Raw genomic sequence first — 27,516 nt, 5'->3', positions numbered from 1 at the left:
AATTCAATAAGTGAACCATTATAATCATCAACTTAGGTTTAGAGAACGAACTATTAGAACATCAACTGTTTAGTAAGTATGCCTTTATTAAAGCATTAAGTTGCATTAATTACAATGATATTATTATAATCAAACTTTTAGAGTAACATTATTTGTAATACCAGCTGTGGTCTGGTTGTATCCTCAGCAACATGTGAGCATCCTCAGCAGTAATATATTATTTTTGGAATAAAGTCTGCAGGTCGTAAAAGAGTACACAAGAACACAAGAAATAGGAGCAGGAGTAGACCATATGACCCATCGAGCCTGCTCTGCCATTCAAAACGATCATGGCTGATCTTAGGATTTAATTCCACTTTCCTGCCTGCTCCCATACCCCTTGATTCCCTGACAGACCAAAAATCTGTCCTTCCCAACCTTAAAAGTATTCAATGATGGAGCATCCACAACCATCTGGGGTAGAGAATTCCAAAGGTTCACAACCCTTTGAGTGAAGTAATTTCTCCTCATCTCAGTCCTGAATGATCAGCCCCTTATCCGGAGACTGTGTCCCCGTGTTTTAGATTCCCCGACCAGCAGAATTAATCTCTGTGTCTACCCTATCCAGCCCCTTTAGAATCTTATATGCCTCAATGGGTAGCTATCAGCACAATATGATTCAACTAAATAAAAGGAGAAACATGCAAACATCAACGACAACTTATATTTATATAGCGCCTTTAATATATTAAAACGTCCCAAGGTGCTTCACAGGAGCGTTATAAAACAAAATAGGACATCAAGCCACACAAGAAGACATTAGGTCAGATGACCAAAAGCTTGGTCAAAGAGGTAAATTTTAAGGAGTATCTTAAAGGAGGAAAGCAAAGTAGTGACGAGGAGAGGTGAAGGATGGGCATTCCAGAGCTTAGAGCCTAGGCAACTAAAGGTGAGGATACCAATAGTGGACCAATTAAAATCAAGGATGCTCAAGAGGCCAGAATTAGAGGGGTGCAGATATCTAGGAGGGTTGTGAGGCTGGAGGAGATTAGAGAGAAAGGAAGGTGTGAGACTATGGAGGGATTTGAAAACAAGAATGAGAATTTTAAAATTAATAAATTGCTTGACTGGCAGCCAATGTAGGTCAGCGAGCACGGAGGTGATAGGGGAACAGGACCTGGTGCAAGTTAGGACAGGCAGCAGAGTTTTGGATGACCTCAAGTTTACGGAGGGTAGGATGTGGGAGACAGCCAGGAGTGCATTGGAATAGTGAAGTCTAGAGGTAACAAAGGCATGAATGAGGGTTTCAGCAGCAGATGAGCTGAGACAGGGGCGAAGTCAGACGATGTTACAGAGGTGAAAATAGGCGGTCTTAGTGATGCTGCAAATATGAGGCTGAAAACTCATCTCAGGGTGTGAAACCAAGGTTGCGAACAGACTGGTTTAATGTCAGACTGTTGCCAGCTAGAGGGATTGGATCGGTAGCTAGGGGTTATCTTTGTATTCCAGGATGCTCCTGGAATAGTGAGCAGTTTTAGCAGATGTGAGCACAACCCAGTCGTGTTTTATGTGGCCCTGCCAGGTCTGGTCGTGGATGGCTAAACCAGTTGTCCGCCATATCCTTTCAAGTCTGCGACCCTTGGACAAAGGAGTAGAGATGAGGACCGTACGAGAGGGAACAGCCAGGATCCAACAGAGAGTATTGGTTTTTCTGGGGATTAGGGCACCAAAGCGGAGGTGAGGGTATGATAGAATGGTATGTAACAGGAAATGGTATTTAATTAATTGTTCAGTATCATTAATTGATTCCCCATAATATTGCCCACAGAACGTAAGAATAGGAGTATGCTATTCAGCTGCTTGAACTTGCTCCACCATTCATTTGGATAATGACTGATCTACTCCTCACCTCCATTTACCCACCTGTGCACTAGCTTTTATTGATTTGAGACAATGGACACCAAAATTCCTTTGCTCCTCCACCTCTCCTACACTCTCACACTTAAGAAACTATTCTGATTTGTCTTTCTAAGATTCAAGATAGATGACCTCATACTTCTCCACCTTGAACTCCTTCTCCCATTGTTTTACCCAGTCACTTAGTTTGTCTATGTCCCTTTGTAACTTTCTGCTTTCATCTACAAACTTGACTGTGACTCCGAACTAAGTGTCATCCACAAACTCGATTCCTTATTTCAAGTCATTTATAAATATACAGTGAAAAGATAGGGCCCCAGTACAAATTGTTGGGGAACACTGCTTGTTACATTCTGTTAATGAGAGGCAGTTACTTTTATCCTTAATCTCTGTCTCCTACCTCACAACCAATTACCAACCCATGCCACAAGGTCACATGCAATTCCATGCGCTTTCATTTTTGCTAATAATATCTTCTGCATAGCTTTGTCAATTGCTTTCTGGAAGTCCATACAAACAACATCCATTGACACTCCCTTATCCATACTGCAGTGATCTCAGGAAAAAATTCAACTTAATTAGTCAAACATGTTCTGCCCTTTACAAATCTGCACTGACTCTCTGATGTTCATCAAAGTGCTCAGTCGTGCTGGCTGATGATAGATTCCAGTAAACTGATAGGTCTGAAGGTACCTCATTACTTCCTCACGCCCTCCTTAATAATGGAGTGGCATTTGCAATGTTCCAATCCAAAGTCTTTTTACGACCAGGTGAGAAAGGGGTCTAGGGATTCCCACTCAACCTTTGCCTTGTTTAACCCTAATAGGGTTTAATTTTAAAAACACCATGTTTTTAGCTCCCCCTCAGTGAATCCTTGTTCACTGCTCTCCAATTGTAAGGCAAAGAAATCAGTCAGACAGGTTTTCTTAGACTTAAACAAGAAAGGCGGAAATTTATTAGCCTTAAACTCTAATTCGGTTAACGACTACAAATCTGCGACACGACCACGCTAGAATGCATACGCAATAAACACACACGCAGATAGAGAAAGAAAAGTAGAAAGAATAAAGGGGAAAAGTTTGAAGCAATAGCTGGGGTTTATTTACTGTCCTTTGAGTTCGATGTAGAGTCTTTGATTGCAGTTATCTTGCCATTTTGTTGGGGCCCCGTGGACACTTTCAAACTTGTTTCGATGTAGGAGTCATTTCTCTTGAGGTCTAAGTGTCTTCAGTGGATCTGGAAATTCATGAGAGAGAGAGAGAGAGCTAGCCAGGAGCGACGCTCTCTTCTTCCAAGTTCAGTTGCAATCTGGCCAAAACTGTGCTGTGAGCAATTCAAAGAAAACCTGGGCAGCAGGTTAGTCATGTGACTAGCTGTTTTAACAAACTCCTGTGCTTGTGGATTCTCCATCTTAGCAGACACCTTTGAACGCTGGCTTTCTTACACATTCAATGTCTGGTGATCAAAATCCATGTGGGTTAATTGGATCAGGGAGCCGTTCTATTGTCTCCAGGCACTGTTTCTTAGTATGCCAATGTTTTCCAGCCACTGCTGATGCCTTTATACAAGTAATTTCTTCATTCCAACAACAGTTTAAAATTAATGTTCATATGACAAAATTAATATGCCTCATTCTTGGCATGTGGGGTCTTCATGACATCTCCATGTCCAGCAGAATGAAATGCGATTTTTAGAAGAGCATTTCATTAAAAGGGACTAGAAAGACTAGAAATCCTAAAAATTATTACAGCCTGTCTTTTCTTGGTAGCAGTGCTGCTTTAAACTGCCCTTTTTGGCATCCCAATAAACGTGTTTTTTGGGGAAGTTTTCCAGTTTGCACATTTCCATGACTGTCGAGGGTGTCTTTGTTCCTGTTGAGGTCTGCAGGGGGACGTGTAGATTTAATTAGCCCTAAATTGGAGTTCTACTCCTGGGTGTCGTCACTCTGAACTCTCTTTCAATGCTTCGATGAGTCATGCAAGGGCTTTTTACCATAGGGGCTGGTTGGTTCCCTTTTCTCCTGACTGTAGGGATGGATTCCTTGCTAAGCTTCCCTTTGTCCTCTGGAACACTCCTACTTGCAGGTATTTGTCCAGATTCTGCTGCATGACCCTGCGGCACTTCGACTAGGTGAGGTGTCATAGTCTTTCTGCTCTCTTGAGGACTTTCTTTGTCTCTGCATGTTCCTGTAAATGCTGTTAGCAGCTCTGGTGGGGTGCTTCTAGTATCTGCATTTACACAGGAGGATGTGGGTCCACCTTTTCAAACATTTCAGGGTTGGCTGACCGGACAGTAGGGGTTTCCATTTGGGAATCCTCCAGGAAGTCCTTTAACCTGTCCACTTTGTCCCTTTTTCCCCTTTCCTTTCCAACCTTTTTCCAGCCTTGTGCCTGCCTGTCCCATAGAAACATAGAAAATAGGATCAGGAGTAGGCCATTCGGCCCTTCGAGCCTGCTCCACCATTCATTATGATTATGATCATGGCTGATCCAACTCAATAACCTGTTCCCACTATCCCCTCATATCCTTTGATCCCTTTCACCCCAAGAGCTATATCGAACTCCTTCTCAAAAACATGCAACGTTTTGGCCTCAACTGCTTTCTGTGGTAGCGAATTCCGCAGGATCACCACTCTCTGGGTGAAGATATTTCTCCTCAACTCAGTCCCGAAAGGTTTGCCCCATATCCTTAGACTATGACCCCTGGTTCTGGACTCCCCCACCATCGGGAACATCCTTCCTCCATCTACCCTGTCAAGTCCTGTTAGAATTTTATAGGTTTCTATGAGATCCCCCCTCACTCTTCTGAACTCCAGCGAATATAATCCTGACCGACTCAATCTCTCCTCATATGTCAGTTCCGCCATCCCAGGAATCAGTCTGATAAAGCTTCGCTGCACTCCCTCTATAGCAAGAACATCCTTCCTCAGATAAGGAGACCAAACTTGCACACAATATTCCAGGTGTGGTCTCACCAAGGCCCTGTATAATGCAGCAAGACATCCCTGCTCCTGTACTTGAATCCTCTTGCTATGAAGGCCAACATTTGCCCTTTTTACTGCCTGTTGCACCTGCATGCTTACCTTCAGCGACTGGTGTACAAGAACACCCAGGTCTCGTTGCATATTCCCCTCTCTCAGTTTATAGCCGTTCAGATAATAATCTGCCTTCCTGTTTTTGCTACCAAAGTGGATAATCTCACATCTATCCACATTATATTGCATCTGCCATGCATTAGCCCACTCACTCAACATGTGCAAATCACCCTGAAGCCTCTCTGCATCCTCCTCACAACTCACCCTCCCACCCAGTTTTGTGTCATCTGCAAATTTGGAGATATTACATTTAGTTCCCTCATCTAAATCATCAATATATATTGTAAATAGCTGGGGTCCTAGCACCTATCCCTGCGGTACCCCACTAGTCACTGCCTGCCATTCGAAAAAAGAACCGTTTATTCCAACTCTTTGTTTCCTGTCTGCCAACCAATTTTCTATCCATCGCAATACACTGCTCCCAATCCCATGTGCTTTAATTTTACATGCTAACCTCTTATGTGGGATTTTGTCGAAAGCCTTCTGAAAGTCCAAATAAACCACATCCACTGGCTCCCCCTCATCAACTCTACTAGTTACATCCTGGAAGAATTCTAGTAGATTTGTCAAGTATGATTTCCCTTTCATAAATCCATGCTGTTCTTCACTATTCTTCAAGTGCTGTACTTTAAAATCTTTGATAATGGACTCTAGAATTTTCCCCACTACCGACGTCAGGCTGACTGGTCTATCAATCCCTGTTTTCTCTCTACCTCCCTTTTTAAGTGGTGGGGTTACATTAGGTACCCTTCAATCTGTAGGAACTGTTCCAGAGTCTATAGAATCTTGAAAGATGACCACCAATGCATCCACTATTTCTAGGGCCACTTCCTTAAGTACTTTTGGATGTAGATTATCGGGCCCTGGCGATTTCTTGGCCTTCAATCCCATCAATTTCCCCAACACCATTTCTCTACTAATACTGATTTCTTTCAGTTCCTCCCTCTCACTAAACCCTGTGTTCCCCAACATTTCTGGTATGATAGTCGTGTCCTCCTTTGTGAAGACAGAACCAAAGTATGCATTTAGTTGGTCAGCCATTTCTTTGTTCCCTATAATAAATTTGCCTGTTTCTGACTGTAAGGGACTTACATTTGGCTTCACTAATCTTTTTCTCTTCACATACCTATAGAAACTTTTACAGTCAGTTTTTATGTTCCCTGCAAGCTTATTCTCATACTCTATTTTCTCCTTCTTAATCAATCCCTTGGTCCTCCTTTGCTGAATTCTAAACTGCTCCCAATCCTCAGGTTTGTTGTTTTTTCTGGTGAATTTGTATGCATCTTCCTTGATCTAATGCTATCTCTAATTTCCCTTGTAAGCCATGGTTTGGCTACCTTTCCCATTTTACTTTTGCGCCAGACAGGGATAAACAATTGTTGCAGTTCATCCATGCACTCTTTGAATGTTTGCCATTGCCTATCCACCGTCATCCCTTTAAGTAACGTTTCCCAATCCATCATAGCCAACTCGCGCCTCATACCTTCGTTGTTTCCTTTATTAAGATTCCGGACCCTCATCTCAGAATTAACTACATCACTCTCCATCTTGATGAAGAATTCTATCATATTATGGTCGCTCATCCCCAAGGGGTCTCGCACAACTAGATAGTCAATTATTCCTCTCTCATTACACAATACCCAGTCTAGGATGGCCTGTTCTCTAGTTGATTCCTCAACGTATTGGTCCAGAAAACCATCCCGTATACACTCCATGAAATCCTCCTCTATGGTATTGTGACTAATTTGATTTGCCCAATCTATATGCAGATTAAAATCACTTATAATTACAGATGTTCCTTTATCGCATGCATCTCTAATTTCCTGTTTAATGCCATTCCCAACATCATCACTACAGTTTGGGGGTCTATATACAACCCCCACTAACTTTTTTGCCCCTTAGTGTTTCTCAGCTCTACCCATACAGATTCCACATCGTCAGAGCTAATATCCTTCCTCACTATTGCGTTAATTTCCTCTTTAACCAGCAATGCAACTCCACCACCTTTTACTTTTCGTCTGTCCTTCCTAAATACTAAATACCCCTGGATGTTCATTTCCCATCCCTGGTCCCCTTTGTTCTTGGCAGGGGTCCCATACAGTTCACCAGCCCTCTGCTGGAGGGTCCTCCTTACACAGATACAGGACTTCGGGGTGCAGATTTCACTGTAGGTTGGGGTTTCCCCTCAACCTAGCACATGTGGCAACTCCTACAGTACTCCACCACATCTTTGTGGATTTTTGGTCAGTTAGTTATGCGGGCTTTGGTTTTTCGTATAACGACATGTACAGCCACTGTAATCTCATGGGCCATTCTTAATATTTCTCTCCGGTACCTCTGCGGCACCACTAACTGGTGAACCACTGTCCACTCCTTGCCCTCAGGTCTGTGAGGAGAACTCCACTTCCTCATCAGTACCTCCTTCTTTAAATAGTAGCAATCAGGGACTCCCTCTGCTTCAATTTCAGACTGGGCAGCCTGTGCTAACCCTCTCAATACTGGGTCAGCTCGCTGAGCCTCAGCTAGGGAAGTTCATTTAACTCATTCCCTGGGTCTACTAACTTTCCAAAGAAAGTCTCAGACAGACAGACCTCATAGTCATCTGCCTGCAGTGCCAATTCAGTCTCCTCTCGGGGAGCTGGTTTGATCATGGCCTGATTCACTACACATTCTGGAAAACTGCAGGGGACCATCTCCTGCCACTGCCCTGTCTCTCTGACCTCCTGCAGTCTCTCTTTCACTACTGGGGAAGCTACCACCTTCACCCCCACCAGACCATTACCTAGGAGCAGGTCTACCCCGTCCACAGGCAAACTACGGTCCCTACGGTCACTGGTCCCAAAATTAGGTCACATTCCAAGTGCACCCAGTGTAAAGGTACAGGCATGCACTGCCCTCTGATACCATTCACCACAGTTCTGGTGTTTACTGCACTCTTTGGGGAAAGGTCAGTGCCCCTAAGAATTCTATGGGCTTGCTTTCCCCACTCGAGGGGTATGGGGTTACTCTCCCTTTAGATACAAAACCCTGATAACCATTCAGGAATCCTATTAAATTTTCCTGCACTTACAGCAGTAGGCTTCCTGGGTCTTCTTGTTACTGCAGTTAAAGTCACAGCTTGTTCTACTGTGCTTTCCATCAGGGTCCCTTCTCCTTCACTGAGCGGGTGTGCCCTGATTAACCCTACAGGCTTTCACCGTAGTTTCCAACAGTCAGCTCTTAGATGACCTGCTTTATTACAATGGAAGCACACAGGTCTTCAGGTCTCACTCCGACTTACAGCATTATCCTTTATGGCTGGAGGAGGGCCCCCAGTGTCTCCTGCTTTCCCTTCTCTCCCAGGACTGCTTGGGCTTCTATCACCTTCCCACCCTTTGTCCTTTTCAGATTTGTGGGGGTGACGAAGAAAGGTTTTCCCCTGGGGAACCGACTTATAAATGAGAGCAAAATCATCAGCAGAACTGCGGCTTGCTGGGCTCCACGAACCTTCTGTTCCTCTACATGTGTCTTTATGGAGAATGGAAGAGAATTTTTAAATTCCTTGAGCAAAATTACCTCTCTGAGATTTTCATAGCTGGACTGCACTTTAAGAGCCCTCAGCCACTGGTCAAAAGCCAGCTACTTATTTCTCTCAAACTCCAGCTAAGTTTGATCAGCTTGCTTCTTGAGGGTTAGGCTTCTGGTACTAACTCATATGCCCCGAGGATAGCATTTTTTGTCAGGTCATAATTTGATGAACTCTCATCTGGCAACAGGGAATAAACCTCATAGGCTTTTCCTGTTAGCTTGCTATGTAGCAGCAGAGTCTAAGTCTCAGCTGGCCACTTTAACTGCCTTGCCAATTTTTCAAAAGATACAAAAAATGCTTCCACTTCTCCCTCATTAAATGTTGGAATCAATTGGGAAAGTTTTAACAATCCTGCACCCAGCACTGAATTACAATCCTCCATATTGGCCATGATTTCACTGGGGTTACTCTGTCGCCCCCTAGTTAACTCAAGCCACCTCAGCTCTCTCTCTTCACATTCCTTCTGGAAGGCTCTTTCTCTTTCTCTCTCTTTTTCTTTCTCCTGTCTCTCTCTTTCTCTTTCCTCACATTCCTTCTGGAAGTCTCTTTCCTTCTCTCTCTCCTGTCTCTCTCTCTCTCTCTTTCCCTGCCTTTTAATTCAAGTTTCCTCTGTTCCAATTGCATTTTTGCTAGCAATACCCTGTCATAGTCTATTTCCAACCTGTTTCTGTTTCTTCAGATTCAAGGGAAAAATGGTTGGCCACTAGTCTTACAAGTTCAGACTTTCTAGCCTTGGCACAGACAGTGATCTCACACTGCTCAGCCATTTTCCTCAACTCTTCCATAGACAGTGTTTTTAACTTATCCCAAGCTACTTCACCCTCGCTTGGAGAGCTACTGGCTGTAGTCACAGACATGTTAGTATTCTAGCACAATCAATCACAAGAAAACCTGTATTGAAATCATTTCTCTTTTGATTGGGATCAATTTGACTTTGCACTTCCAATTTCTCGTTTGTCGGTGGTCAAATCCGGGACACTAGCCCCCAGATTTCTGTTACGACCTGGTGAGAAAGGAGTCTGGGGTTTCCCTCTCAGCCTTTGCCTGGTTTAACCGTAACGGGGTTTAATTTTCAAAACACCGTGTTTTTAGCTCCCCCTCAGTGAATCCTTGTTCACTGCTGTCCAATTGTAAGGCAAAGAAATCAACCAGACAGGTTTTCTTAAATTTAAACAAGAAAAGCGGAGGTTTATTAACCTTAAACTCTAACCCAGTTAATGACTATAAAGCTGCGACGCAACCATGCTAGCATGCATACGCGATAAACACTTACGCAGATAGAGACAGAAAAATAGAAAGAATAAAGGGGAAAAGTTTGAAACATTAGCTGGGGTTTATTTACTGTCCTTTGAGTGCGATGTAGAGTCTTTGATTGCAGTTATCTTGCCATTTCGTTGGGGCCCAGTGGACGCTTTCAAATTTGTTTCGATGTAGGTATCTTTTCTCCTGAAGTTTAAGTGCCTTCAGTGGATCTGGAAATTCATGAGAGAGAGCTAGCCATGAGTGACGCTGTCTTCTTCCAAGTTCAGTTGCAATCTGGCCAAAACTGTGCTGTGAGCAGTTCAAAGAAAACTTGGGCAGCAGGTTAGTCATGTGACTAGCTGTTTTAACAAACTCCTGCATTTGTGGATTCTCCATCTTAGCAGACACCTTGGAATGCTGGCTTTCTTGCACATTCAGTGTCTGGTGATTAAAATCCATTTGGGTTAATTGGATCAGGGAGCCGTTCTATTGTCTCCAGGCACTGTCTCTTAGTATGCCAATGTTTTCCAGCCATTTCTGATGTCTTTAAACATGTCATTTCTTCATTCCAGCAACAGTTTAAAATTAATGTTCATATGATGAAATTAATATGCCTCATTCTTGGCAGGTGGATTCTTCATGACAGTCTGAATTCTTGGATCTCGAGAGTTTGTAAAATTATGACTAACACACCTGCCATTTTCTGGGCAGAGTAGACAGAGAGAAACTGTTCTCATTTGTGAAAGGATCGAGAATGAGAGGGCACAGATTTAAAGTATTTAAAGTGACATAAGAAAAAACTTTTTCACACAGAGAGTGGTTATGGTCTGGAATGCACTGCCTGAGAGTGTGTTGGAGACAGGTTCAATTGAAGCATTCAAAAGGGAATTAGGCTCTTCTCTGAAAAGGTAGAATTTGCAGGGTCATGGGGAGAAGGTGGAGGAATAGAACTGAGTGAATTGCTCTTCTGGAGAGCAGGTGCGGATACGACGGGCCGAATGGCCGCCTTCTGCACAGTAACAATTCTGTGATTTCCTCACCTATATCTTTTAACACCTTGGAGTAGAAACCATCAGGTCCTGGAAATTTCTTTAAGTCCCATTATTTTTCCATTTCCATTTTTAAAATATTAAATACATTAATTTTCCTCCTTTACTTATTTTTAGGCTCCTTCCTCTTCCTCCTCTGCAAAAATGAGTACTAATTTAAAATTTTGCCATTTCCTTGGGCTGGAATTTTTGCGGCGACAGACTAAAACAATGGCGGCCCACCTGTATGGGCAGGCGGCTGTCCGTCCCCGGCAATGGCATCAGCTGCCTTTGCACAGGCGCTGATGCCATTTTTAAAGGGCTTCGAGTCCTACATTTCAATGTAATTATTTAATGGGAGATAGATTTTAAAAAACTAATTAAATTGATCTTGCCCCTCTCCCACCACCACCCCCCCACCTCACCTGGAACCATAGATTTAATTACCTGCCCCCTCCTCCCACCACCCAAAACACTTATTTTGTGCACTGACCTTCTGCCCCAAAGTGCATCAACTTTACACTTTACCCCTTCCCACCATCCCCTACACCAAAGAGATGACTGTGACACCACTCCCCCTACCTCCTCCCACACAGAGAAATCTATCTGCTCCTCCCTCCCCACCAGTGTTCTGCCTCAGATCCCCAGATGGGGATCCGAAGGCGACGGAGTGCCAGTCACCGGCATGCATATCACACCAGGACTGATGGCGGGTAAAGGTAATTTATTTGTTTATTTAGATTAATTTACATATTTAAATTGGGCTCCCATCGGTGAGCAGCTGCGGGGGTGCTGCCACGAGGCCTTTCCGCCACCAGCAATATCGGGCCAGGCCTTCCAGGCATCGAGGTCCATGGTGGGCCTCTCATGGAGGCATTTTCTGGCCTCCCCTATGCCACGACCCCTGACGGCGGGAGGGTCTGTAAAATTCGCCCCCTTATTATCCATTAGAATCTCACCTGTATCTGTCTTTAATGGGTTCACATTCCCCTTTACCACTCTCATTCTGTTTATATATTCATAAAACCCTTTTCTGTTAGCTTGATGTCCCTTGCAAGCTTTTTTACATATTTCCTTTTGCACGTCCTATTACTCTCTTTGTATACCTTTGTTGTTGTTTATAGTTATCCAAGTCTGCTGGATTTCCATTTTTTCTTGCATTTGTATAAATCTTTTCTTTTAGCTTGATACTGTCTCTTACTTCATATGGTGGCCATCATTGGTTAACTACACAAGTGGAGCCTTTGCCTTATAGGTGTATGTATTGATTTTGTATCATACCGAATACAGCTTTGTATGGATGTCAGAGCTGTGGAACTGAGTGTTAGAGTGTTTTGCTGGGTGAACCTCAGAAATGGCATAAATGATTGAGTCAAATACAAAATTAATTCCCCAAAAGTGCAATTGGTTCAGAATATTTTTAGCATAGCTATGATGTAAGAATGCATTGTGCCTTTTTTTTTTTGCATACTCCTGCACCCGCCAGGTCCCACTTAGGAAGTAAAAATGAATATTTTGGTCCCAGATCCTCTTCATGCTGTATTCACCTGGTGAAAAAGCTGCAGTGCCTTCACAATTCTGGAGTTACAATAGCAGTCTGAGCAAAATGAAGTCATCAGATCCAGATCTGCTTGTGTAAGGAAGGACCCCACTGGCTTTAGGTGCTGCCTTTGTCACCAGCTCAAAAAAGCAGGCTGAAATTAGAATTGGCAAGGAGCAAGCAGGAAATCAATGGGTAACTCACATGGGCCATTTTAACAGCCTATTCACCCCAGTTCTTCAAGGTGAGCAATGTTAAAATCACCCCAAAATTCTTTGGAAAATCAGGGTGCATCCTCCCACCGAGGTACTTTTCTACACAGCCCCTTACCAAAGGTATTTTTCCTTCTGCTCCCTTGGTACATTTCCAGCCCCCCACACTCCCATTGAGAGCTCTTCCAACCCCTCCCTCTGAAGTACTTTTCCACCCCCCAAATCACTTTCTGACCTCTCCACTGAGGTAGTTTCGCACCACTTTCACCTCTTGAGTTAGCTTTACTACTCTCCCCTCACTGTTAGTTTCTATCATCCTTGGAAACCTTGGTAGGAATGACCACCACATAATCCTTGTGAATTCAAAGTTCCGTCTTCACACTGAGGATACCCTTAATCGTGCTAAATGGGATAGATTCAGAACAGATCTGGCAGCTCAAAGCTGGGCATCCATGAGGTGCTGTGGACCATCAGCAACAGCAGAGTTGTATTCAACCACAATCTGTAACCTCATGACCTGGCATATCGCTCGCTCTACCATTACGATCAAGCCAAGGGATCAACCCTCGTTCAATAATGAGTGCAGGAGAGCATGCCAGGAGCAGCACCAGGCATACCTAAAAATTAGGTGTCAACCTGGTGAAGCTACTACACAGGAGTACCTGCATGCCAAATGTAATATTCTGATAACCTTTAAGTATATATAAGAGACTGACGGTTAAAATAACAGGAGTTTATTTACACACATCTTGCATCTAAGGCTTCCAGAACAACTCTCCATGAGGTTCTGTACAGATTACATTACATCACTTCCTATGATGATGCACACAGTTTATATAGATATTCTGCCCAGTAACAACCCTATATTACATTATACATCTCCCCCCAAGTCTCTGACTTCACTTTTCAGATTGATAACCACTGTGGCATTTTTACAAGTCTTCCATAAGGGGTTTGAGGTTGTGAATCTTCTATTTTCTGCTTCTCTGTGACTCTGCTGTGCTTGAGTAGAACTATTGGATGACTCAAGTTCTTCATTCGAGTTGTCCTCTGATTGAAGCATCACTGGTTCATCAAACTTTTGAGATGATTGGTCCTCTTGTCTTTGCTGCTTCTTTGGTATCACCACCAATTACCTTCTGTTTCTTCTTATCATCCCTTGGTCAGTTTGGACAATGTATGATCATGGATATGGTGATTGTTCTATCACTTCTCCACACCGATTTTGGTCTCTAACCCAAAATAATTCCCCAGGTTTGATGTCCGATAAGTTTCGTGTTCTATGATGTCTGTCATAATTTTCTGATTGATTTGATTGCTCGCCATCCTCACTCTCCCTCACTTTTTCCAAGTCTTCTGCACTTACATGTGACTTGAGTGATCTTGGGAGTGTAGGAAGTTGGGTCTTCAACCTTCTTCCCATTAACAATTTGCATGGAGCTTAAACCATTCTGAAGTGGTATCGATTGGTAACTTAGAAGTGCTAGTTGAAGATTTTCATTCTGTTTTAACAATGCCTTCACAGTCCTCACACTTCTCTCTGCTTCACCATTACCCTGAGGGTACCTTGACAAACTAGTGATATGGATAAAGCCGTATATTTCTGTAAGCTCTGAAGCATTCATTCACAAATGGAGGCCCATTGTCAGATATTACACTATCTGGAATTCCATGCGTAGCAAAAAATTCTCTCAAGGATGTGATTACAGCTTCTGAACTTTGACCTTATAGTTGTTTAACTTCAATCCACCTTGAACAATAATCGACTATTATTAAGAACATTTTACTTCTATGTTCAAAAAGATTCATTCCTAGATGCTCCCATGGTCTAGATGGAAAAGAAGATGACATGAGTGGTTCTTTCATCTCATGATAATTAATAGCACACCTCATACATCTCGATATAATTTCTTCAATTTCTTTTGCTATACCAGCACACCATACTGAATGTCTTGCCCTAGCTCTACACTTCATAATTCCCAAATGTCCTTGGTGTAATCTGTCCAAGATCTCTAATCTCAATACTCCAAGGATAACTAATGCCTCATCGCAGATCAGTAAATGCTCACAGTCTATTTACATATTCTGCCCAGTAACAACCCTATATTACATTATAGCACACCAAACAGTGGAAGCCACATGCAATAGGCAGAGCTAGTGGATCCCACAACCAACAGATAAGATCAAAGCTCTGCAGTCCTGCCACATCCAGTCGTGAATAGTGGTGGACAATCAAAAAAACTAACCAGCGAGGAGGCTCCACAAATATCCCCATCCTCAATGATAGAGAAGCCCAGCACATTAGTGCAAAAGATAAGGCTGAAGCATTTGTGACCATCTTCAGCCAGAAGTGCAGAGTGGATGATCCATCTCAGCCTCCTCCTGAGGTCCCCAGCATCACAGATGCCTGTCTTCAGCCAATTTGATTCACTCCATGGCATATCAAGAAATGGCTGAAGGCACTGGATACTGCAAAGGCTATGGGTCCTGACAACATCCCAGCTGTAGTACTGAAGACTTGTGCTACAGAATTAGCTGCACCCCTAGCCAAGCTGTTCCAGTGCAACTACAACACTGGCATCTGCCCAACAATGTGGAAAATTGCCCAGGTATGTCCTGTCCACAAAAAGCAAGACAAATCCAGTCCGGCGAATTACTGTCCCATCTGTCTACTCTCAATCATCAGAAACTGATGGAAGGTGTGGTCGACAGTGCTATCAAGCACCACTTAAACAGCAACAACCTGCTCACTGATGTTCAGGTTGGGTTCCACCAGGACCACTCGGCTCCTGACTTCATTACAGCCTTGATCCAAACATGGACAAAAGAATTGAACTCAAGGTGAGGTGAGAGTGATTGCCTTTGATATCAAGGCAGCATTTGACTGAGTGTGGCATCAAGGAGCCTAAGCTAAATTGAAGTCAATGGGAATCAGGGGGAAAACTCTCCACTGGTTGGAGTCATACCTAGTACAAAGGAAGATGATTGTGGTTATAGAGTCATATTGTTGGAAGCCAATCATCTCAGTTCCAGGACATTACTGCAGGAGTTCCTCAGGGTAGTGTTCGAGACCCAACTATCTTCAGCTGCTTCATCAATGACCTTCCTTCAATCATAAGATCAGAAGTGGGGATGTTCGCTGATGATTGATTGTGTGATGTTCAGTACCGTTCGCAACTCCTCAGATACTGAAGCAGTCTGTGTCTATATGCAGCAAGACCTGGACAATATTCAGGCTTGGGCCGATAAATGACAAGTAACATTCACACCACACAAGTGCCAGGCAATGACCATTTCCAACGAGAGAGAACCTAATCATCTCCCCTTGAGATTCAATGGCATGACCATTGCTGAATCCCTCACGATCAACATCCTGAGGGTTACCATTGAACAGAAACTGAACTGGACTAGCCTTATAAATACTGTGGCTACAAGAGCAGGTCAGAGTCTGGGAATTCTGCAGTGAATAACTCACTTCCTGACTCCCCAAAGTCTGTCCACCATCTACAAGGCACAAGTCAGGAGTGTGATGGAATACTGTCCACTTGCCTGGATGAGTTCGGCTCCAACAATACTCAGGAAGCTCGACACCATCCAGCACAAAGCAGCCCGCTTGATTGGCACCCATCCACCACCTTAACCATTCACTCCCTCCACCACTGACAAACAGCGGCAGGAGTGTGTACCATCGACAAGATGTACTGCAGCAACTCACCATGCCTCCTTCAACAGCAACTTCCGAACCTGCGACCTCTTCCACCTAGAAGGAGAAGGGCAACAGACATGTGGGAACACCACCACCTGCAAGCCACATACCAACCTGACTTGGAAATATATCACCATTCCTTCACTGTCACTGGATCAAAATCCTGGAACTCCCTCCCTAACAGCACTCTTGGGGTACCCGCACCAGCTGCACTGCAGCGGTTCAAGAAGGCAGCTCACCACCAACTTCTCAAGGGCAATTAGGGATGGGCACCAAATGCTGGCCTTTCCAGTGATGCCCACATCCCATGAAACGGATTAAAAATAATCTCTACCCCTATCCACTCTCATTTCCTCCTCCCCTCTCCACTCATCTCCTATCCATCTTATATTTCTCACACATTCTGCTCACTTTTACCTGCTCACCTTCCCATTTCCTCTTCTCTCCTCTCTGCTTGCCCACACTTTACCCTCACCTTCATAACCTCTTTCTCGTCACTGCCCTTTCTCTCTCCTTCTTCTTCCATGGTTGAGTTATTCCATCCCATCCTCAGACTGCTTGACCTCAAGACAGCACTTGGTCTTGACCACCCATATGCAATCACAGGTGTTAACTAGTATTGTAAAACCTTTGCACAATATGCATACTTCTGACCTTTACATTTCAAATATTTATACAGTCCAGTGCATAGTTCTTTGTTGCCTTACCATTGGCCTTGCTCAATTTTACATTTACAAGGCAATAATGAACCACAAATCTGTAGCATTGCAAATTACCAATCAATAATCCCAACAATAGCCAGTTGGGAATTACTAAGGAATTTGCCAGTGTGAAATCGCCATCAATGAAAGAGAACAGAATCACAGCCAATCAAATTGTTTAAAGTTCCCCAATTCTGCATTTTGACCTGAAACATGTTTCTGTTTCCATAGTTGCTACGTGACCTGCTGTTTCCAGCATTTTCTGTTTTTATTTCAGTAAATATTTTTGACAACCTTTTCATACCCCAAATATTTTCCCTTTAGTTTCCAGCTATGTGCTCAAAATAAGGTTTCCAACCTAATGCATAATTTACAAGCTAGCTCAGAGATAAAGAGAGTGTTTGGATTTTTATTGCACCTGTACTTCATGATGTTTATACTGAGAATTAAAGAAACAATGCTTGTTTACATAAAGATTTATTTCTGCAGCCACAGTGGATAAGGGAAATTAATTATTTATCTTCCAGAAATTAAAAATTGCTTGCTCCATATCTCTGAGCAGAAGTCTTAGAAATTTCTTTTCAAATTTTTTCACTGGACATGTGCGACTTTCCTCAGTTTCACGCCCCATCCTTATAACAGCAGAACTTCAGAGTCAGTATAAGCAATAGCACAGGATATTCATGAGTACAGTTAATAAACATGAACTCAGACTTTTCACATTTGAATTTCCTTTTAAAAAATATATAGCTGTATCTTTGATGAAGTACCTATTTTATTTAATACTTTGTACTTCAAGTAGTTACTTTTTTTTAGTTTACTTCTACAGCTGTTTCACCTAATGTAAGGCTCAGCTGAGGACAGGACTTCAGATGCTCCTAACGGGAAAGGGTGTATAAATTGCTCTGAGGGCTTTTTAATAATCTGGCTCATCCACTCAGATAAAATTCTGATGTACGGTTGTCAACCCTCCTGAATTTCTTGGGGCTCTCTCGAAATGGATGATTAATCTTCTAGGCGCCGCTGCTGGCGACCTGGGAGATAAAAGCTTCCACATTTTGGCTGGTGCCTGCATCCTTCTGATGACCCGAACTTGAGCCTTATCTATGTTCTACTGAATGTTCATGTGACTGCACTTTCAGTAGGTAAGGTGCAACCAGTCTGCGAACTTCATTTGGGTTTAGCACCAAAAGGTCAAAATGCTGCAAATGCATTATGAGGCATTTTGCTATGTTAGTAGACTTTTAATTACCTTCTGAAATTTCACGCATTTTAAAATGCTGTGGGTCTTTTACATGAAGGAAAACTATAGCTTCTTTTATATTGATCTTTGACCTCTGGCTCCTGTAACCCTGGTCTCCCACAGACCATGGTCATATGGGCAGTAAGGGGGAAAAATTGGGCTCATTAGCACCCATTTTTTGGCCACTAGAGTGCTGTTGGAGCTCCAACATGGCATCCACAGCATATGGGCACACTTGTGGGGTGAATCCTGCTGGACACTGTCCTGATGAGGAGGTTAATGAGGGAATGAACAGAAGCAAGTCAGGATGATATTAAATTCTTCTTCTTGAAATCGTAAACAGGAGGAAAAGAGAAGAGAAAACACTCTATACTGAAAATTCTCTGCACAATATTCTCCTTTAACACAGAATTAATGCTGTGGAATTGGAAGTGGAAGTCAACTACCATTTAAATCCAAAAGGGGCATCAGTCTATCACCTTTAATTTCCCATCAGAGTGAGCAGATGCAACAGCTGTTGACACCTTCACCAGCCACATAGCTGCAAGCCACACCACAAAATGTCTGTAGAAATGTTGATTTGACACCAGCTGTGCCATTTTGGAGCTCAGTGCTCCAGCTACTGCCCTCTCTTAACCTTGCACAGCTGAACACACGTTCAGCAGCAGGAAGGAACCCCACTAGCGCTATTTAAAGGGATCATCAACTACTTACAGTTGCTGGTTGATTTCTTCTGGCTGCTGCTATGATTCAATATGTTTTTGGTGCTTTCTATCGTTGTTTCAAGTTGTAAAATTCTACAGTGTGTGGTGTAGCAGGTGCCAAAGGGCTTTTTGCTGACTTCAAGACATCTAAACAAACCAGTAGCTCCCATATATGGGTGTACCAGTAGGCATTCCCCTTGGGTGATTTGGAGAATGAAAAGAGGTCACACAGAGCAGGATATGCTCCTGGAAGAGGGAGGAGTAGGAGGGGGAGAAGGGCTCTCAGCATATACACCTAGGAGCAATTGTCTGACCTAAAATTCAGCAAGAAACAGTGGGCTGACTTTTCCCATTGGAGGTGGGCAGGGAGGCAGGAGGACTGGCAATATGGCAAGGGAAGAAGTCAGGAGGGGAGACCAATGTCTTCCCACTGCCATGGCATACTGCCAGCGGTGGGAAATGTGGTGGTGCGATCGCCTGCTTGCTGGCCAATTGAGCCACTTAAGTGGCCAATTAAGGGCCACTTCCCACCTCCGTGGACATTTTGCCTGCATCAGGAGGGCCCGCTGCTGTGTGGAGAATCCTCCAGGTACACCCTGGCAGCCTGCCAGCAGGTTCCAGGGTTGGGGGGGGTGCTCCTTTATCAGCATCCCATGGCACACGGAGGTTCCCCCCACCCCAGTGGCAATAGCCAGCCCCCCGGCAACAGCACAACAAATGCACCACAAACCGTACTCCCCCACCCCTGATCGCTGGGGTCTGCCTGCCTGGCCCTGGAGTCCCCCAACCCACCTTACCGGTCTTCGAGGGCGCTCTGCCTTTGAGGCGCCCTTCCGTGGAGCTGCAATCTCAGCACTGGCCACATGAGTGAACCAGATGGGTTTTTATCATAATCGATGATAGTTTCATGGCACCAATACTGAGACTTACTTTCAATTCCAGATTTTTAAAAAAGTAATTGTTTTTAATAATTAATTGAATTTAAATTCCACCAGCTGCCTTGGTGAGATTTGAGCCCTTATCCTCAGAGCATTAGGCTGGGTCCCTCAATTACTAGTCCAATGACATTACCACTATGCCACCCTCTCCCCTTTTGTAAGCTTCCCCATGGTGAAAGGGGCAGGCATACAATTAAAGAAATGCTACCACATGAAATGTGTATACCATTGGGGTGCTGAAACAATGCTTCTGCTGCCTGAATGGCTCTAGAGGAGCCCTGCAGTACTCAATATTCACAGTGGTCAGCTGCATTCTGTACAACCTTGGCTTCATGAGGCCACAGACTTTGCCACCAACAATATGACAAACAATTGAGGAACGGGAGCATGAGGAGGAAGATGAGGAGGAGGAATAGGAAGGGGAGGAGGCAACCTAGATAGCCCCTTTCTACTTGGGCTGTTAGTGAAGAACTCATTTGAGTGCGAAACCAGTCAGCATAACCCCAACTCTGTATTCACCAACTGTTCCACATCTTACCTTCCCTCTATCACTGATCATCAAGGTGCCAGCTTGGCCACAATGCAAAAATAAAAGCCAGCACAAAATAAACATTCCAAACCAAATTTATAAATATAGATGGGCACCAAGGTCTGCGGAAAACCTTGTGCCAAGTTGATGCTGGATTCCTCCATGCTCCTTGACATTGACTGCAGGCTTTCTGGCAGGCTTCCCAATGTACCAACCAGTTAGTTGTGCATGCCCATTGGAATTCTTCTGTAGGCTACCCTATCAAAGTGTTTGTCTGAAAACTGTGCAGCGAGCTGGCACTTGTTTTATCTTTGCCTTGTGCCCTTGCTGCAGACCACTCATGCCCAGTGTCTCACCACTTGCAGATCTCACCTCTAATCCATTCTCGAAGATAAGAGCAGTGATGGTATCCGAGCTGATGGCTGCGAGTGTGAAATTAAGTGACAGTGTAGTATCTTCATCATTATACTTCTTTATGTTCCTCCACTCCCTGGATAGGTTGCACTTCTTGGTTATCTGAAAGGAAAAAGGCACAAGTTCTGGAGCAGGAAGTGGGGGAAAGTCAGAGATGCGTGCTTACACCATCTGCAGCCAGTAAATCAGAAGATAGTGTGTGATGAGGGGGAAGTAGAATGTGAGAAGGAGGGTTTGGTATGACGATACCGTCATCTGCGATGATTTCAGCCTCGCTGGCATGGCCAAGGTCTCAGCAAGGAGCGTTCCAATAATGGGCAGCCCCATCTCCTCCATGTGGGTTCGGACATATAGGCACATTTGTTCTCCTCTGCTTAGCTCCAGGAGTGTTTGAGGCTAGTGTTGCAGTTGGTAGGAGATGGCATTTGAAGATGTATTTACTGACCTCGACTACTTTAATGCCCATTTGTGTAAGCTCTATTGCAAGCTCACAGGACAACACAGTCTTGCTTGTACTGTGTCTTTATTGAACTGCCTTCTGATGGATCCCTACAGTGAGTGTCTCATGGTAGAGGTCACATGACTATGGCAAACCAGGAGGCACATTAGTACAGTATTGCATTTCTATCCCAAACATTCCCCTTTTCAAACAAATAAAATTGCATGCATTATCATTTACACTGTGAGTTGCCCAAGTTACCCATTATGCACACAACTGCTCTCATGCATTAGCAGTTTGTTATTTTCATCAGTCTCTGCACAGACATTGCACACACAGTCTTTAAATCATGCTGGTCTCTTAATGGTGCATGTGAATGTTGTCGTCGGCTGTTCATCTGGGTGATTTTCCTTCTCTAGGAACACTTTATGTTGACTTGATGTTCTCCTTCTGCAATCATCATTCCAACAGTCACAAACCATTTATCAACTATCGACCTGACTGAACCAACCTGTTGTATGGTGTATAGTGATTCGTCGGAATCTTCGGCTGACATCTTTCCAGTGGCCATCCGTACCTGCTTGTTGTGCTTCCTTCTAGCCAAACACTGGTGTGCAACATGGCTCGGCTTCTTGCAGTGAGAACACTGCTATCCCCACGCTGGACATGCCTCCTTTTCCCTGTGTGATCTCCTCTGCAGTATTTGCATCCTGCCCTTTGTCCGTGATCTTTCTGCCCTTTCAGCCTGGAATGTCTGTCAGCATACTGCAAGGCCTGGTCTGTTCTGCTTTGGATATGCTCCAGCTGCTGATTTACAACCTCAGCGCTTCTGCACATGTCAATCACTTTCCTGGGAGTATGTTTCTCCTCTCTCATGAGATGTGCTTTCACTGTGGGATCTCTTATGCCGAATACAATCCTGTCTTTAATTAGTTCACCTTTTAATTATGCAAATTCACGGAATTCTGCGAGCTGTGCTAATGCAGTCACATATTGATCAATGGACCCCTTTTCACCTTAGGCCCTAATATTGAACAGATACCGTTCGTAAGTTACGTTCAATTGGGGTTCAAAGCGTGCCTTCAAGGCTTTCAAAGGTCATAATTTTTTGTTGGGCGGGGCCCCCGTCCACTGGCCAAAAAGTTGATGGCGAGCCCACCTCTGCCAGACCTGGGGAGCCAGACTGGGATTTTACGCTCCCCGGGCCCTTAATTGGTCTTGGGTGGGACTTCCACCTCCTTGAGGCTGGAAGTCCTGCCTAGTGGAGCTGCCGGCCAATCAGAATGGTGGCCACTGCAGGGACTAAACCCAACCGTCAGAAGGAAGATGAAGGACAGCCCCGGAACGAACATAAGTTTTTATGGTCTCGCTGGGGACAATCGGTCAGGCCCCGGCAAGGCAAGCGGGGCTGGTTAGGGGGGAGCAGGGGAGGTGTAGTGCATTGGGGGCAGTTGGGGCTTTGGGGGCCGGCCCTCCGTGGCGCACAGGATGCCCAATTAGGAGGGCCCCCCACCAGCCCGCAAGAAGGCCACCTGGTTTCACCAGGCGGGCTTTTTGAGGCCTCAACCACCCGCCAGCCAAGGGTAAAATACCCACCGCGGCGGGTGGAGGCCCTTAAGTGGCAGTTAATTGGCCTTGATTGGCCTGGGGCAGGCAGGCCGTTTCTTGCCGCCACCTCCCTGTGTAAATTTGCAATGGAGGTGGGACAGGGTCGGGAACGGTCCCCCCCCCCCCTGCCTCCCACTCAATTTAACGCCCCTTCCCCAACCTGCCCATCACCAGCTCACTCATTTGGGGGTGTAAAATTCCAGCCAAAATTTCTGCTGTCCCTTTTTTTTTTGTTTTTCGGAGAGATTTAGGGTGGAATACATTTTGTAACAGTCTCTCTCCAACAGTGATAAAAGTATAGCTACTTCTCGCTGCTCTAGTTTGTTAATTAAATCTCTCGCAGTTTCGTAATTTTGCCATTGCGAGTGGAAAAACCGCCAATTCTGCTTTGCATCTCGTTTCATTTTGACCAGCACTGCAAAAGAAAGATTTGCAGCCACTGTGTCTTACCCGGTGCTTTCAGTGCTTCTTTGTTCTTTTTCTGTGACTTCCTGTGGCTTTTAGCAGCTTTCAGCAGCTCTGAACATTCATGTGTTCCCCTTTTAGTAACTGTGCTTCTGTACAGCTCTTCAACACTCAACCTCAGCTCCACTCTGACACCATGTTAGGAACTCACAGGACAACAGTCTTGCTTGTATTGTGTCTTTATTAAACTGCCTTCAACTGACCTCCAACACTATCTGCTGCCACTGCCTTTGGAGTATGTGTCTGGAAGACCTCCTGGCATCCTGTCGATACAGGACTTATCTTCTACTTTCCACCTCTCCCACCAAGGTCTCCAGTCCAGTGTCCAAAAGCCATGGAGCCTGCTCTCCCCAAATTGCACCATTCTTCACTGTTTCCCAGGTCAGACTTACATTCTACATGACTGCCAGGACCTGCTGCAACCACTTTAAAAAGTGCAGGCTAGCTTTAAGTGATACGAGGAAGTTATGTTGGATCCCCTGCTGATGCCTGCAGCCAATGAACTGCATGGTTAGCGCTTGCTGCATGCAGCAATCTTTCAAATGAGCAGGTTGGCTTGTTGCCTACATAACATTGAACAGATGTGAATTAATTGTGCATCATGATCACTGCGCCTGTTTTCAGGGGCTATCCAATGTAGGCCCTGAATACTCTATTAAACAGGATTTTGTGGTCAGAAAGGCCAACTTTTTTTTCTCGACCATAGTGCCTGTATTTTCCCAATTGTGGTTAGTAAAAGCATTGCATTGGGGACAGCATAGTCTTTGTAGACTTGAAGCACATCTCCCACGCCACCCCCCCAGCCAAACCTTCCCCCAACACACATACAGTCGCGGTGTTGTAGTGGTATTGTCACTGGACTAGTAACCCAGAGACCCAGGGTATTTCTTTGAGGACATGGGTTCGAATCCCACCACAGTAGAAGGTGGAATTTGAATTCAGTTAATAAATCTGGAATTAAAAGCTAGTCTAATGATGGCCATGAAACCATTGTCTATTGTTGTAAAAACTCATCTGGTTCAGTAATGTCCTTCAGGGAAGGAAATCTGCTGTCCTTACCTGGTCTGGCCTACATGTGACTCCAGACCCACAGCAATGTGGTTGACTCTTCAATGCCCTCTGAAATGGCCTAGTAAGCCACTCAGTTGTACCTAATCGCTATGAAGTCATTAAAACAGAATGAAACCAGACAGACCACCTGGCATCGACCTAGGCACCGGAAACAACAATGGCAAATCCAGCCCTGTCAACCCTGCAAAGTCCTCCTTACTAACATCTGGGGGCTATGCCAGATTGGGAGAGCTGTTCCACAGACTAGTTAAGCAACAGCCCGACATAGTCATACTGAGGAATCATACCTTACGGACAATTTCCCAGACAATGCCATCACCATCCCCAGGTATGTCCTGTCCCACCGGCAGGACAGACCAAGCAGAGGTGGCGGCACAGTGGTATACATTGGAAAGGAGTTGCTCTGGTAGTCCTTAACATCAACTCCGGACCACATGAATTCTCATGGCATCAGGTCAAACATGGGCAAGGAAACGTCCTGCTTATTACCACCTACTGCCCATCCTCAGCTGATGAATCAGTACTCCTCCATGTTGATCGCCACTTGGAGGAAGCACTGAGGGTGGCAAGGGCACAGAATGTACTCTGGGTGGGGGACTTCAATGTCCATCACCAAGAGTGGCTGGTAGCACCACTACTGGCCAAGTCCTAAAGGATATAGCTGCTAGACAGGGCATGCGGCAGGTGGTGAGGAAACCGGCAAGAGGGAAAAACATACTTGACCTCATCCTCACCAATCTGTCTGCCATAGATGCATCTGTCCAGGACAGTATTGGTAGGAGCGACCACCGCACAGTCCTTGTGGAGACAACATCCCGCCTTCACATTGAGGATACCCACCATTGTGTCGTGTGGCATGACCACCGTGCTCAATAGGATAGATTCGGAACAGATCTACCAATGCAAAACTGGGGATCCATGAGGCACTGTGGGCCATCAGCAGCAGCAGAACTGTACTCAACCACAATCTGTAACCTCATGGCCCAGCATATTCCCCATTCTACCGTTACTATCAAGCCAGGAAACCAAGCCTGGTTCAATGAAGAGTGCAGGACGACCTGCCAGGAGCAGCACCAGGCATACCTCAAAACAAGGTGTCAACCGGGTGAAGCTACAACACAGGACTACTTGCGTGCCAAACTATGTAAGCAGCATGCGATAGACAGAGCTAAGTGATCCCATAATCAACAGTTCAGATCTAAGCTCTGCAGTCCTGCCACATCCAGCCGTGAATGGTGGTGGGCAATTAAACAACTAACTAGAGGCGGTGTCTCCACAAATATCCCCATCCTTAATGATGGGGAAGCCCAGTACATCAGTGCAAAAGATAAGACTGAAGCATTTGCAACAATCTTCAGCCAGAAGTGCCGAGTTGATGATCCATCTCGGCCTCCTCCTGAAGTCTCCAGCAACACAGATGCCAGACTTCAGCCAATTCGATTCACTCCGTGTGATATCATGAAATGACTGAAGGCACTGGATACTGCAAAGGCTATGGGCCCTGACAATATTCTGGCAATAGTACTGAAGACCTGTGCTCCAGAACATGCCGTGCCCCTAGCCACCTGTTCCAGTACAGCTACAACACTGGCATCTACCTGGCAATGTGGAAAATTGCCCAGGTATGTCCTGTACACAAAAAGCAGGACAAGTCCAACCTGGCCAATTACCACCCCATAAGTCTACTTTCAATCATCAGTTAAAGTGATGGAAGGTGTCATCGATAGTGCTATCAAGTGGCACTTGCTCAGCAATAACCTGCTTAGGGACGCTCAGTTTGGGTTCCGCCAGGGCCACTCAGCTTTTGACCTCATTACAGCCTTGGTTCAAACATGGACAAAAGAGCTGAACTCAAGAGGTGAGGTGAGAGTGACTGCCCTTGACATCACGGCAGCATTTGACCGAGTATGGCATCAAGGAGCCCTAGAAAAACTGAAGTCAATGGGAATCAGGGGGGAAAATCTCTGCTGGTTGGAGTCATAACTAGCACAAAGGAAGATGATTGTAGTGTTGGAGGTCAATCATCTCAGCTCCAGGACATCACCGCAGTAGTTTCTCAGGGTAGTGTCCTAGGCCCAACCATCTTCAGCTACTTCATCAATGACCTTCCTTCAATCATAAGGTCAGAAGTGGGGATGTTCGCTGATGATTGCACAATGTTCAGCACCATTCGTGACTCCTCAGATAGTGAAGCAGTCCGTGTAGAAATGCAGCAAGACCTGGACAATATCCAGTCTTGGGCTGATAAGTGGCAAGAAACATTTGTACACACTAGTGCCAGGCAATGACCATCTCCAACAAGAGAGAATCTAACCATCTCCCCTTGACATTCAATGGCACTACGATTGCTGATTCCCCCACTATCAACATCCTAGGGGTTACCATTGACCAGAAACTGAACTGGACCAGCCATATAAATACCGTGGCTACAAGAGGAGGTCAGGGATTAGGAATCCTGCGGTGAGTAACTCACCTCCTGACTCCCCAAAGCCTGTCCACCATCTACGAGGCATGATGGAATAATCTCCACTTACCTGGATGGGTGCAGCTCCAACAACACTCAAGAAGCCCAACACCATCCAGCTCACTCAAGCAGCCCACTTGATTGGCACCCCATCCACCACCTACAACATTCAGCCCCTCCACCACCGACGCACAGTGGCAGCAGTGTGTACCACATACAAGATGCACTGCAGCAACGGACCAAGGCTTCTAAGACAGCACTTTCCAAACCTGCGATCTCTACCAACTAGAAGGATAAGGGAAGCAGATCCACCACCTGTAAGTTCCCCTCCAAGTCACACACCATCCTGACTTGGAATTGTATTGCCATTCCTTCACTGTCGCTGGGTCAAAATCCTGGAACTCCCTTCCTAACAGCGCTGTGGGTTCAGCTACCTCACATGGACTGCAGCAGTTCAAGAAGGCAGCTCACCACCACCATCTCAAGGGCAATTAGGGATGGGCAATAAATGCTGGCCTAGCCAGCGGCACCCACATCCCATGAATGAATAAAAAAAATACAAATATGCTTTTTGAACACATTAGCACATGCCTGCCTGTTTCATGAAGATGTCATGATGTAGTCGACTGATATCATGACACAAAATTATATTGT

The 27,516-nt window shown here is 44.9% G+C and overlaps 1 protein-coding gene across 1 annotated transcript in view; it reads left to right on the top strand.

Moving 5' to 3' along the window:
* Positions 1-27,516, top strand: part of ush2a (Usher syndrome 2A (autosomal recessive, mild)) — a 1,262,450-nt gene that overhangs the window by 973,513 nt on the left and 261,421 nt on the right. Inside the window, exons 55-62 of the mRNA XM_068045693.1 lie at positions 1,562-1,716; positions 7,079-7,157; positions 10,373-10,468; positions 12,354-12,463; positions 19,293-19,523; positions 20,735-20,829; positions 21,726-21,891; positions 22,499-22,652. Of these exons, the coding sequence (XP_067901794.1) occupies positions 1,562-1,716; positions 7,079-7,157; positions 10,373-10,468; positions 12,354-12,463; positions 19,293-19,523; positions 20,735-20,829; positions 21,726-21,891; positions 22,499-22,652 (1,086 nt within the window). The remainder of the gene's footprint in view (positions 1-1,561; positions 1,717-7,078; positions 7,158-10,372; positions 10,469-12,353; positions 12,464-19,292; positions 19,524-20,734; positions 20,830-21,725; positions 21,892-22,498; positions 22,653-27,516) is intronic.

The sequence above is a fragment of the Heterodontus francisci genome, chromosome 13 (genome assembly GCF_036365525.1).
Source record: "Heterodontus francisci isolate sHetFra1 chromosome 13, sHetFra1.hap1, whole genome shotgun sequence".
NCBI classification, from domain to species: domain Eukaryota; kingdom Metazoa; phylum Chordata; class Chondrichthyes; order Heterodontiformes; family Heterodontidae; genus Heterodontus; species Heterodontus francisci.
This window is presented reverse-complemented; position numbering and strand designations above follow the sequence as displayed.